Raw genomic sequence first — 13,639 nt, forward strand, 5'->3', positions numbered from 1 at the left:
CTCAGAAATCCACCTGCCTCGGCCTCCCAAGTGCTGGGATTAAAGGCGTGCGCCACCACCGCCCGGCTAAACATTTTTAAAAAGATTTATTTCATGTATGAGAGATTTTTTTCCTGCATGTATGTATTATGTATGTATGAATGTGTGTATGTATTGTGTGTACCACATATATGCCTGGACCCTAGGGAGGTCAGAAGAAGGTGTCAGATCTTATGGGTCTGGAGTTGTGGATGGTTATGAGCCACCGTATGGCTGTTGGGAATTGAACCTGGGCCCTTTGCAAGAAAAGAAAATACTCTTCACCACTAAGCCATCTCTATAGACCCTGTAGTAGTACTACTACTACAACAAATACTTCTTTAATGCTATTGGTTACGTTTGCTAGTATTTTATTAAAATTAGTTTTTATTTTGTAGCCCTGGCTAGTTTGCTTTTGATTTTAAAATTTGTCTGTTTATAAGTTAGAGCATGTTTTTAATTTGTTCTGGTAATCTTTGCCTTTAACTAGTTTTCATTCCATTTATATTTAATATAATTTACATAAGATATATCTCTCTACTATTTTGTTTTCTGTGTATCACATTTTCCCCCATTTTCTCCATTATTACCTTTGTGTATGTTTTGTAGTGTGCTATTTTAAGTTTTTGTCTGCTTTGCTCTATTTTAGATTTCCTTTTTAGTGGTTCATCTGGGGATTACAGTGGATATATTTATAACTCAAAACACTGTAGTTGGGTTGATATCAATGTAATTGCAGGAGTACACATACTTGTGTCTTTCTTCCTTTCTTACATTTATATAAGTTATATATATTTTGTGCCAAACAATAGTTATAATTATTCCTTTTTTTTGATCTACCTGCCTCTCTCTCCTGAGTGTTGGTATTAAAGTGATACCCCACCACCTCCCAGTGTTACAGTTATTCTTTATGTAGTGTTTTTTTTTGTTGTTGTTAAAACAATGTATTATTTTCCTGTTGTTGTTTTCAAAAAGAAAAAAGAAAAAAGAGAGAATTAATATGGCAGGAAGACTGCATGTTGTTAGAAAGGCCTGATTGCAAAATGGCACCCAGGATCTGAGTTTTAAGGAGGGTTGTGATAAGGGCTCTTTGTGTCTACACTGTTTATAGAAACAGTATGTTTGTTGCTGATCACCTGCTTTTCTTCTTGCATATTGGGAGTTTAGTGTGTTAGGGAAGAGGTACCTACATGCTCAGCTCCTAATATTAAGTATTCTGAAAAACTTACAAATTTTTCTAGGGTATACACACACACACACACACACACACACACACACATCCCTCATAGTGTTAGTTATAACATTTTTTTTTGTGTGTGTGTGTGGTTTCCTCTTCTAGTTTTTACTAATTAATGTGTTTGTCTTCTTACCTTTTAGGGCAAAGAATGTTGATGGCAGAACCATTTTCCTAATTTTCAAATTATTGAGCTGGTCGCCATAATGGGTAAGTTTAAGCTAAAAGCATTTTTTTTAAAAAATTATAATTAAAGAATAGGATGAAGAATAAAATATGTATCTTACAATAAACTTTATATAGAAATTTATGATACAGTAGATTTATGTCACCTGTGATACAGATTTAGCTAACATTTTACTTAATGGACTTACAATAAGCTTTATATAGAAGTTTATGATAGAGTAGATTTATGTCATGTGTGATTATAATATCTAGCTAACATTTTCCTTAGTGGACTTTAAGCCTTAGGGAGTAATAGAATGCTTGGATAGTTAAGCATCTGTGAGGCCCTGGGTTCAGTAACAGGTGCCATCAAAACTAACACTAAACAAAGTAGTTTTGAGTGGAAGTTCTTTTTACATTGTTACAGTTTTGGAATGAGCATTTGCTGCAGGACCCAGTAGAGAAGTTCACAGTAAGTGCTCAGGTGTTTGTGATTTGTTTACAAAGTAAGGTGCTAAGGAGAAAAAAACAGTCATCAGATTTTATAATTGAGCAAATATACAAGCCATCAATGTGCAGAGACAGTTTCTTTCACAATTGTCTGTGCCATTCTAAGTTTAATTTAGTTTTATAGTCTGTCCTATAGGGATAGATTTTGGGCATTCAGTTTATACATCCATCACTTTTTCTTCTTTGCCTCCTTTTCTCCTTAATATTGAGGGCTCTGTCTTGAGACAGCAAGTAGACAGACACTAGAAAGAAGCAGAACCTAAACTGAGAAAAGTGGACAGGGTAGTTAATTGTATGCTGTTTTTAAACTGAGATGATCCTGATAACTCTGACATTTACTTGGCAAAATTTGTCTCACTTTTTAACCAATTATTTAAGAAAACACACACACACACACACACACACACACACACAACGTAGGTGGTAGAATTAAAAAGACATTTAGATGAGTCGTGTTTTGGAAGGCTTAGCATACTCTCACTGTATGTAGTTGGAGCCAAAGCTCCAAGTTCCTACTTTGAAACTTTCTCTTCCATCTCTTGGCAGCCTCGCACATGGTGCCTCGTGACGCCCCTGGAACCCATCTCTCCTCTAAGCAGGTTTCTAGTAGCTCTAGACTGCACACACTCTTGCTGACTCCTGTTTGCCTCTCACCTTTCCTTTTCACTTGTCCTTCAGCTTAGATAGTGAGTTGATTTTTAACCATTGCAGATGGTTGTGAGCCACCATGTACTTGCTGGGATTTGAACTCAGGATTTGAACTCTTCCTCTGGAAGAGCAGTCAGTGTTCTTATCCCCTGAGTCATCTCTCCAGCCCCAAGGACCCTATCATTTTTAAAGAGTGCCATATCAAGCGATTTTTACTCTATTTGAGATCAGTCTGAGTTTACTCAGGTTTAGACAGTTTTTATCAACAGTGGACAGCCTGGAGTGGACATTTTTATGGCACACTATTTGTGATTACATTGTAACTGAGTCAGTTACTGTTTGACTAGGCAAACACTATGAAAAAATATTATTTTATACAGGATGCTTTTAAGAAGATTATAAATATTTTCTCTAAGGGCTTCAAAGATGGCTCAGGAGTTAAGAGTGCTTATTGTTCTTGAAGAGGACCCAGGTTCAGTTTTCAGCGTCACATTAGGCAGTTCATACCCTTCTGTATCTTCAGTTTGAGGTAATTCAAAACCTTCTGGCTTCCATGGTCACCTGCACACATGTGGCACACACAAACTCAGGCAGGTACACACATATACACATACAGTTAAAAAAACTATTATGTTGCCGGGCAGTGGTGGCGCACGCCTTTAATCCCAGCACTTGGGATGCAGAGGCAGGTGGATTTCTGAGTTCAAGGCCAGCCTGGTCTACAGAATGAGTTCCAGGACAGCCAGGGCTACACACAGAGAAACCCTGTCTCGAAAAACAAAACAAAAAACAAAAAACAAAAAAACCAAAAAACAAAAAAGAAAGAAAGTATTATGTTGTTCTTGTCTTGGGGCCTGGGAGATAGCTTTGCAGGTGAAGGTACTTGAAAGCCTGTCTGACAAACCTGAATTTGATTCTCTGGACTCTAAAGGGAAAGGAAAGAGCCAGCTCCTATGAGCATATACGCACTGATAAGTAGTCAATGTAATAACCTAACCTGGAACTTCTAATAAAAAGCATTACAACTTTTACTTTAATTACTAGTATACAAATATTTTAACTTATTCAACAGAATATTAAAAACCAACAAAGTGTGTATTTTAGCTATTTATATAGTTGAATGACTTTTGGGACAATTGAATTACCAAATCCTTTTTAATGATTTCTTTTATAGAACATTTTTTGTTATTCTCCAGGAAGATAAATTATTGCCCAAAATAATAGCTAAATTTAAAAATGTTAATTGTAAAGACCTTTGATTCTTTTATTTATCTGTTGTTAATAGTCATTAATAGATTGATTTACTAGCAAAAATCTGTTGTCTCATAGTCTTCCAGATAGTTTGTGATTGGCATTACATAGGGGTAAAAGTTTATGATTTTAAAGGAAATCTATTTGGAAGACACTAAACGTTTATGCTTTATAGTCCTCTTTTTAGTTTTCTGGGTTCTGTTTCCTAAGGAATGAATTTTTCTTATATTTTTACTTTTAATTAACTTTTTTCTATGTAAGTGGGTGTTTTGCCTGCCTGTATGTCTATGTACTACATCTGTGTCTGGTGCTTGTGGTGTATAATAGAGGGTATGGGATTGTCTGGAACTGGAGTTACCTCACCATGTGGGTGCTAGGAACTGAACCCTGGTCCTCTGCAAGAAGAACCAGTGTTTGTAACTGCTGAGCCATCTCTCCAGCTGCACATTGTTACTTTTAAATTGCTATTGGCCTTTTTGATAAATACTTTGTTTTTTAATGATTTATTTATTTTTATGTGCATTGATGTTTTGCCTACATGTGTATACATCTGTATGAGAGTGTCAGATCCCCTGGAATTGGAGTCACCCTCAGTTGTAAGCTGCTATGTGGTTGCTGGCAATTGAACCCAACATCCTTTGGAAGATCAGCCTGTGTTCTCTGGAAGAACAGCCAGTACTCTTAACTGCTTAGCCATCTCTTCAGCCCGATAAACACTTTTTTGTTTGTAGTCTTGGGAAGAAGTTTGAGAGCATCCTTCAAAGTATTAGTAGGCCATTGACCACAGATGGAGCTTTTCTGGTTTTTTTTTTGTTTTGTTTTGTTTTGCTTTGCTTTTTGTTTTCTGTAAGCATCAGTAAGAGGAACACATCTCTAGAAAGATCATGATTACACAAGGTTTATTTTTTTCTCTCATTTTTTTAAGATCTTTAATAACTAGTTTGTGTTTTTTTTGGGAGCCATAGAAAAGAATTTGTTCTAGCAGGGCTGTTTTGACTCAGGGTGTTAAGTCACTGAATGAAGTAGAATGACTTTACCTCCCTTATAAGTGGAGTTAGAGGGAGAGCTCAGATGTGAAGAACACATACTGCTCTTTCAGAGGACCTACGTTCTATTCTCAGCACCTACATTAGATGACTCACAACCACCTTCCAGCTCTAGGGGATCTGACACATCTGGCCTCCATGGGCACTTGCCCCCCCATACATACAAATAAAGTATATACACACACATATACACACATACATCCCTATATGCACACACCACACACACACACACACACACACACACACACTTAAAAATAATATAGAAAATAAGTAAAACAAAAAAACATTTAAAGCAAAAATGCCCCATGTGTAGATGTGGAACTTGAGTCTTAAGCAGTTTTGATGTTATTCCCAGAGGTGGTGAGTGTGTGTGTTTTTTGTAACACAGTTAACATTTTGTTTGATGAAAACAGCAGATGGATTGCTAAGAGTTCAAAGCCAGCCTGATAGTTCCCAACTACACAGCAAAAATGCATTTTATCTATGAGTGTGTGTCACATGTGTGTGAGTGCCCGGGGAAGCTAGAGGAGGGTAAGGATTCCCTGGGATTGGAGTTGCAGATGGTTGTAAGTTGCTCAATGAGAGTGCTAGGAACCAAACTTGAATCTTCTGGAAGAGCAACAGGCTCTTAGCTACTGAGCCATCTCTCCAGTCCAACTAATTCATTTATTTACTAAATTCCATTATAAATTCTGCTCGATCACTATGATAAATATATGTTGACATTAGAGTTCTTTTTAAAATGTGTAAGTATTTATGTCTTTTTTAAAAAATACCCAGATGATCAGCAAGCTTTGAATTCAATCATGCAAGATTTGGCTGTCCTTCATAAGGCCAGCCGGCCAGCATTATCTTTACAAGAAACCAGAAAAGCAAAACCTTCGTCACCAAAAAAACAGGTATTTATTTCAGTAATACTTAAAAGATTTCATTTTTATTATTTTTAAACTACGTGACTGTTGTTTCTGTATGAATTTGTGCATGAAGCTGTAGATGCCCATGGAAAGCAGCAGTACTGGAGCCCATTGGAGCTGGAGTTACAGGTGCTTGTGAGCTACCTACATGGGCATTGGGAACTGAACTGTGATCCCCTGTAAAAGCAGTATGTGTTCTTAACCACTGAGCACTCTTTCTAGTCCCAACATCAGTAGTATTTTAATAAGTGTATTTTGTTGTTCTATGAATTACTTTCATTTCATAGGCTTCTTTAATACTTTGAGTCAAATGTTGTGTTTATTAGTATATTATCCAATAAGTGCATTTTAAGTTTTGTATTTTTATTTAATATGTAGTACAACATAAATGCTATGTATAATTACAGTATTGAAGAAATAGTGACAAGGAAAAAATGAATATATATTTTTTAAAAGCTGTATGGTAACTGCTTGCTAAAGTTACTCTTTCATCCATTCTTTAAGCACACAAGATAAAGTTTCTTTTGTTTGTTATCCCTAGAAATCTCTTCTGGATCCTTATAACTGGGGTAATTTGATTCCTATTAACAAGACTAGCATGAGCTAGGAAGCATAGGAAGTAGAAATACTAAGGCTCCTTCTTCTCATGGTTTCCATTGTTCATGGTCAGCTTAGGTCAGAGTATAACAGATGGCATGCTGGAGACATAAGCAGAGCTAAGTTTTAAATTTCATACCATTTGAAGTAGCATAACGAAACCTCACATTGTCCTGCTTTACTCTGGCCATGAATTATACTCTGTGTTTCGTAACCATGCTGTATTTGTAGAAGCTCTTTATGTTATGAGATTGACTGCTGAAATATGAGAGTAAAGGACCAACAATTTGAATATGCAGAAAAGGAGCTTTTTTTTTTCCTTTCTGAGACAGGGTTTCTCTGTGTATTCCCTGGCTGTCCTGGAAATCACTCTGTAGACCAGGTTGGCCTCGAACTCAGAAATCCGCCTGCCTCTGCCTCCCAAATGCTGGGACTAAAGACGTGCGCCACCTCTGTCCAGCAGAAAAGGAACTTTAAAGTACTTCGTTTAAGAGAAGAGGTGAAACCAGACAGTAGTGGTGCATGCCTTTAATCCCAGTACTCGGGAGGCAGAGGCAGGTGGATTTCTTAGTTTGAGGCCATCCTGGTCTACAGAGTGAGTTCTCTATATAGCCAGGGCTATATAGAGAAATACTTTCTTGAAAAAGCAAAACAAAACAAAACAACAACAACAGAAAAATCAAAAAAAAAAAAAAAAAAAAAAAAAAAAAAAAAAAAAAAAAAAAGGAGAAGAGGTGAAAGTTTTGGACTTAACAAGGAAGACAAGCAAAGCAACAAGCATATGTTCAGAGGTCTTGAAACACACAGAAGGGAAAGGAAAGCGCGCTCTCCATCTCCTTAGCTCAGGTCATTCATGCGTGAGGAGATATTGGTGCTTGTCCCTGTGTCAGATCTGACAGTAATCCTCAACTCAGCTCTTTGGCAGATGTTAGGTGATTGGAATTACACCTTGAAAATGAAACCCCTTCTCTTCTGCTCTGTGTTAAATGAGTAGGCTAAGGAAAAAATGCCTTAGAAATGAATCTGGTCTCTGCATGATTGTGACTGACATCTTTATTTTATTATAGAATGATGTCCGAGTCAAATTCGAACATAGAGGAGAAAAAAGGTAAGCAAGGAAGTATTAAACATTAATTAAATCATATCATAAAATGTATATTTCAGTTAAGCTATTAGGATTCTTTCAGGTTTGAAAGAAATTTTGTGGTTTTGAAATTGAAAATGAAATAGTCTTTGGTAATGGGTAACATACACCTAGACTGGCGAGAAATAGAATATGTCAAAATGTATGCTAACCATTGGAAATCTGAATGTGTTTGCTTTGCAGAATTGAGAAGTAAGATCACTTCATAATACACACTTTAAAATTTTACTATCTACTTTTAATTTACTAAATAAAAATTTTGACTATCCTCAAAAGACTTCAATGCTGCGGTGTATATTTTGTTAATAGTGTTGTAGAAGTGAGTTGGAATGGTGGCTACAGGTACTTATATAGCAGGAATGTAAGTTTAGCCTTCGGTGCCTGGTGTCTCCTGCTGTCTCTGCCTCAGGGTGGCAGTGCTGCTGGTGAGGGCTGACGAGAAGGCCTCATAGGAGCACAGGAGATTGTGTTTTTGTTATTGGTGTTTCATTGTATTAATAAAAGCCTGTTAATCTTAAGGAATTAAAAATTTCTCCCAAGTCTTATAACTTGAATATGTGAATATATTTCACTAGATGCACTGAAAAAAAGAAAGGAAAAAGAGTATACCTTACATATCAATATTCCTTATATGGGATTATTTTCTGAATGTTTGCTAGCTCTTTCATTCCTTCAGCTAGGTACCTAGTATATGATTTATAAAGTTAGCATGGAGTTGGTTTTATCCCTGTGAAGCTAATAATCCGATGTGGTATGCTCTAAACTTAGTGCATGCTCCCTGGGCTGGCCAGGCCTTAGGCATAGAGGAAGCAAAAACCATGATTTTCTTTTGCTTCAGTCCTTTATGATGTCTTAGAGATGTTTACATAACATATGTGCTAAGATTTTGAATTGATAAGGGTCCAGAAATCAAAATTTGATTTCCACAGGATGAGGAGCTTATTATTCTTAACAGTTTCATTGCATTCTATTATGCACATGCCACATAGTTAAATTTAAACACTTTCCTAAGTAGCACTTTATATTGAGCTTTAATAGTTATGTGATTATGAATTTAAAACTTGGAGAATCTTCTTTTAAAAAGTACAATTAGAATAAAACAAATTTTAATTTTAAATTTTGTATTGAAAATTTTTATATTTGATCAAGTGTGTTATAATTTTTACTTAATTTATCTAACAAAATGGAACTGTTGTAAGTATAATGTTTCTGACAAACAAAATAAAATATTTAAAAATTATTTTTATGTAGAATTCTGCAGGTTACTAGACCAGTTAAACTAGAAGATCTGAGGTCTAAGTCTAAAATTGCCTTTGGACAGTCTATGGATCTACATTATACCAACAATGAGGTAAACATATGCCATTTGGTTTTTTAGTAGTTCTTATTTTGGAAAATTAGTGTGTTCATGTAAGGGTTTGTGTTTTTTATTTGGTGATTAGTAAAAAGTGGTACATTAGAGGAGTGAGATGCACATTCCATTTTTCCTTTTACTCTGTATTCAGTGAACCTACTTTCCCTGGGATCCTTAGAATCATTGTGATACTAGTTAGGATGCTTTGGATTCTTGTGTTGATGTTTGGGGTCAGGACGTGTTGCCTTGAGGACTCACTGTATTTTCAGGGAACCCATTTTAATCTTGAAAGTTGAATTGGCTTAGATGGTACTTGAAGTTTCTTACTATTAGTGGGATTTTAAAATTTTTAGTTAATTTTTTAAATTTAATCTTCAGAAAATTCTTTTTTATTAGCTTAATGTTAGGATTTATGAGTTGCAGCCTTTTATGGCATAGGAATCATAGGTTTGTAGAAGAAGCAGATAGCAGAGGAGTTGAAGATCTTTGAAGGAAATGCAGAAAGTCTTGGGATAATGAATAAAAGTCAAAGTCAGGCATGGTGGTACATGCTGTAATACCAGCCCTGGGGAGGTGGGGGGCAGGGGGCAGTCATAATGAGACATAATGAGACAGCCAGGGCTACATTGAAAGACCCTGTCTAAAAAAAAGTCAGTGAGTGTCTTCTTTATGTTACTAAGGAGAAGCTAGCAACTGAAGCAGTATTCAAACTGAGACTTCGGTGTGAAAAGCGAGCCCTACAAAGAGTTTTAAGAGAAGAATGGAAAATGGAACAGCTTGAGAACAGTATTAATAGAGAGGGTACCAGTGGGGATGGAGTGATAAAGGGAAATCAGTAAAACTTGATCTAAGAAAATACATGCAGCCCCTTGTGCAAATAAAATACTTGAAAATGACACAGAGATGCAGATACTCTTTTGAACATAGAAGACACTTTTAATTCATCACCATAAGTAGCACGGCCTGATTGCTTATGTACAAGATAACTTCTGCTGTTGAATAAAGAGACAGTTCATTGCTCTGGGAAGGAGCTCCAAGGGCTGCATGCAGCAACACCAGCACCTGTGTCTGCCCCTTCTGCCTGCACCAGCTTACAAGCACAGCCACAGCAGTGCCCGGATAGGAGTCCCAAGAAGGCAGAGGGACATGTTTTCATAAGTACAAATCTGTATCTTAAACGGGATTGTGAGCAGAGTAATGTGTACTGTACTACAGCAGTATCTTGAAATTTTACTTTTCAAGAGATTGGGGGTTTTAATTATGCATAAGCATATCTCTTAACCCAGTCTTTTCTTGGTACTTTATCATATGTACATACTGGCCAGGTGTTCAGCTGCCAGCCTGCGGTTCTCAGTGTTTTCTAGAGATATGGACTCAGGTGAAGTACATAGACGAAAGATGACTAACTGTCCTAAAGGGGCAGCTCTAGATAATGATCGGACTCGTTATGGCCATCTTCCCTCCTTTTTCATTTCCCTACTACCCGACCTAGAATCTTTTCCCATATGAATAACTTGACCTTGAATCATTATCTCCTAATATAATTTTCAGGGAAACAAAGCTACCCTACCTTCCAACTCCTTCATCTATCCCTTCTCCTCAACTTCCTTCTCCCTCTTCCCTCCCAAGGTATTTTATCAGCAATAGGAAATGGGACAAAGATGATGTGTATCAGCACAAAATTAGCTGCAAATGGAAACTGGAAATAAACAAGTACAGAGTAGACAAATGTTAACAGAGTATAAGACAGAATTCAAATAATCCTGGTTTGTATGTGCAGTTAGCAGCTTTTCAGTTTTCTGTTTTTATTAATTTATTATAGTTTTGGAGACAGAATCTTGCCATGTAACCTGGGCTGGCCCAGTGCTCACTGCATGGCCTAGGATGGCCTTGAACTTTTGTCAGTCTTTAGAAAAAAAGAAATGGTTTTCATACAACACTACAGAGTGTGGTTACATACCATAGTAGGTCCTGGGCCAGGTGCATCTCTAGTGCTCACCCTGTGCTAGGTACTGGGCAGCATTTGCCGAGGGCCACGCATTCTGTGCTCTGCTGGAGCAGATCCTCATCCTCAGGGTTTATGCTGCAGAGGACCCCAGCCAAGTAGACTTTACATGAAACGTTTCACGTGCTTAGAGGGGGTTAGTAACTGTGGCATATTTTCATTTGTGTTTACTCTGTTTCTGTTCCAGTGAAATGATGCATACTTTTATATCATTGACAGTCTCCTTAAGCTACAAGAATTTTTTTATTTAAAAAAATAAAAGGTTTTGATTTTTATAAATTCATATGAATCATAATTTTTCATAGACCTCTTGGGTTGCTGTTTTTATAATATCTTAGCTGTGAGAGAGAGGACTAATGAAAGTAGATTTCATACTGAGGATTTTCTGAGATGATTACTCACTTAGAATACTTGTTCTAGAGCGTAGTGATCTAGACTACCAGGACCAGAGATGAATACAGGTGAACTGTAGAGTTGCAGATATGTGGCTGATGACACCTTCCCATGGCAGCTGTCACTGATAATCAAGGTTTGTTACATTGTAAACACAACAGGCAGAGTGTAAACCTGTGGTTACTACTCAAAAAAAAAAAGAATTAAGAATTTTATTTGTGCAGATGAAAAGTAGTGGCTTATTTTATATAATGTGTGTGTGTGCCCTTTAGTGTTCTTAGACATGAATATACTTACTTTACCTTAATTTAACAATACTTACTATAACTTAATTTACCAATGTTACAAAAATATCATAGAAAATTAATTTTTAGGCATATTTACTAGAAGAATATAATGACTAATAAGACAAAAATGTTAATTCTTTATTCATTCTGAGATTTTAATGGTGCTGAAAGAGAACAGAATGCTGGAATAGAATAGAGATATGTAAGCTCCTTAGACTTTCACTGTAGTAATAACATATAAGGTGAGATTTCAAGTTCCCTAGTAATGGAGCTGCTCACAGAAGAATCTGATCTGCTGTGATGTCTGTATGATTCTTGTCTCTTTTTGTTCAGTTGGTAATTCCGTTAACTACCCAAGATGACCTGGACAAAGCTGTGGAACTGCTGGATCGCAGTATTCACATGAAGAGTCTCAAGATACTACTTGTAGTAAATGGGAGTACACAGGTATGAATTGGGGTTGTATTTCTCACTGAAGACTATAAGACTGTAATCAGGATTATATTTATATTTTAATTTATGAAATGTAAATGTACATATTTTTATTGCTATAGCTTAATATCTTTGCTCCTCAAAGCTATATAATTAGAATTACAAATAATATATTATACATTGAGAAGTTATATTAGAATTGAAATGTCCATTTTCTATTTGTATTTTTTACACTAATTTTGTGTAGATGAGGTGGCACGTGCATATGCCATAGGCACATGTGTGACGATCAGTTTTTTCTCATTCTTACTCGTTGGATTCAGGGTTTGAACTTGGGTCATCAGGGTTGACAGCAAACACACTCACCTGATGTGCTATCTTACTGGTTTTGAAATGTTTATCTTTTCCCCATTTCAACCAACTTCCTTCCTCTCTCCCTTTCTTCTTATTCTTGGGCTCAAGTGATCTTCCTGCTCTCATCTTCCAAGTAGTTGGGGTAGTAGGTTTGCGCCATTCTCCTGGGAGACTAAAATTTGTAAGAGTAGATTTTAAAAGGCCCAACAAGAATAGAGGATAGCTAGCTGGAGTTTAGTAAGAGGATGATTCTGCTGAAAGCCTCAAGTGGGAAGACTAGCATTAATTGCCCTTTTCTCTTCTAGGCTACTAATTTAGAACCATCACCATCACCAGAAGATTTGAATAATACACCACTTGGTGCAGAGAGAAAAAAGCGGCTATCTGTAGTAGGTGAGAAAGGCGGGGTCTGAATAAGGAAACGAGTGATTTCTCAAATCCTTCTCATCTTTTACTGTGTGGTAACATGAAATAGATCCCTGAAAATAGCATTCTGTCTCTATAGTCTCTGCAGTTATATACTTTAGCCACTTTGTCTTATCTGATGTTCCTGAGAAATTAATTTCATATATTGTAGGACTAGCAATAACCAATTTAAAGTTTTTCTTTCTACACAGAATATTTTAATATTCAAAATTTCAAGTACAATCTTGAAGAGGTTTTAGTCATTTTAATAGAGGAGAATATAACTACAGGACTTAGAAATGAGTAGGTTGGACTCTTACGTGTGATTGAGTAGAGAAGGAGAGTCACTGTAGGACATTAACTGGAATACACGGACTCTTGTTCTTCGTTCCTAGGGTCTTAGGTGTTTTCAGGATATACTGTCAATACGAAAATGGCTAAGAATATCTACACTGTGTTTTATTATTGTTCTCTCAGTATCCTGTTGTATTTTTCATCAATAATGCATTCCTGCCAGGCAGTGGTGGCACACGCCTTTAATCCTAGCACTTGGGAGGCAGAGGCAGGTGGATTTCTGAGTTCGAGGCCAGCCTGGTCTACAGAGTGAGTTCCAGGACAGCCAGGGCTACACAGAGAAACCCTTTCTTGAAAAACCAAACCAAAACCAAACCAAAAAAATGCATTCCTTATAAGCTTCTGATAAAAAGAAATAAAGATCCTGTGGACTACATATTGTCAGGTGGCCTTCTTGAGCCTGTACTAGGCAGAGATGTTCTGAACCCTCCATGCATGTTGCCATAAAAACATTGACAAGGAGCTGGAGAGATGTGGTTAAGAGTGTTTTTTTTTTTTTTTTTTTTTTTTTTTTTTTTGGCAGAGGAC

The 13,639-nt window shown here is 36.6% G+C and overlaps 1 protein-coding gene across 1 annotated transcript in view; it reads left to right on the forward strand.

Moving 5' to 3' along the window:
• Map3k2 (mitogen-activated protein kinase kinase kinase 2) overlaps positions 1–13,639 on the forward strand; it is a 71,455-nt gene that overhangs the window by 26,018 nt on the left and 31,798 nt on the right. Inside the window, exons 2-7 of the mRNA XM_031365231.1 lie at positions 1,396–1,462; positions 5,653–5,771; positions 7,451–7,491; positions 8,779–8,878; positions 11,900–12,013; positions 12,658–12,745. Coding sequence (XP_031221091.1) covers positions 1,459–1,462; positions 5,653–5,771; positions 7,451–7,491; positions 8,779–8,878; positions 11,900–12,013; positions 12,658–12,745 — 466 coding nt within the window. The 5' untranslated portion in view covers positions 1,396–1,458. The remainder of the gene's footprint in view (positions 1–1,395; positions 1,463–5,652; positions 5,772–7,450; positions 7,492–8,778; positions 8,879–11,899; positions 12,014–12,657; positions 12,746–13,639) is intronic.

Source organism: Mastomys coucha, unplaced genomic scaffold (assembly GCF_008632895.1).
Source record: "Mastomys coucha isolate ucsf_1 unplaced genomic scaffold, UCSF_Mcou_1 pScaffold13, whole genome shotgun sequence".
NCBI lineage: Eukaryota > Metazoa > Chordata > Mammalia > Rodentia > Muridae > Mastomys > Mastomys coucha.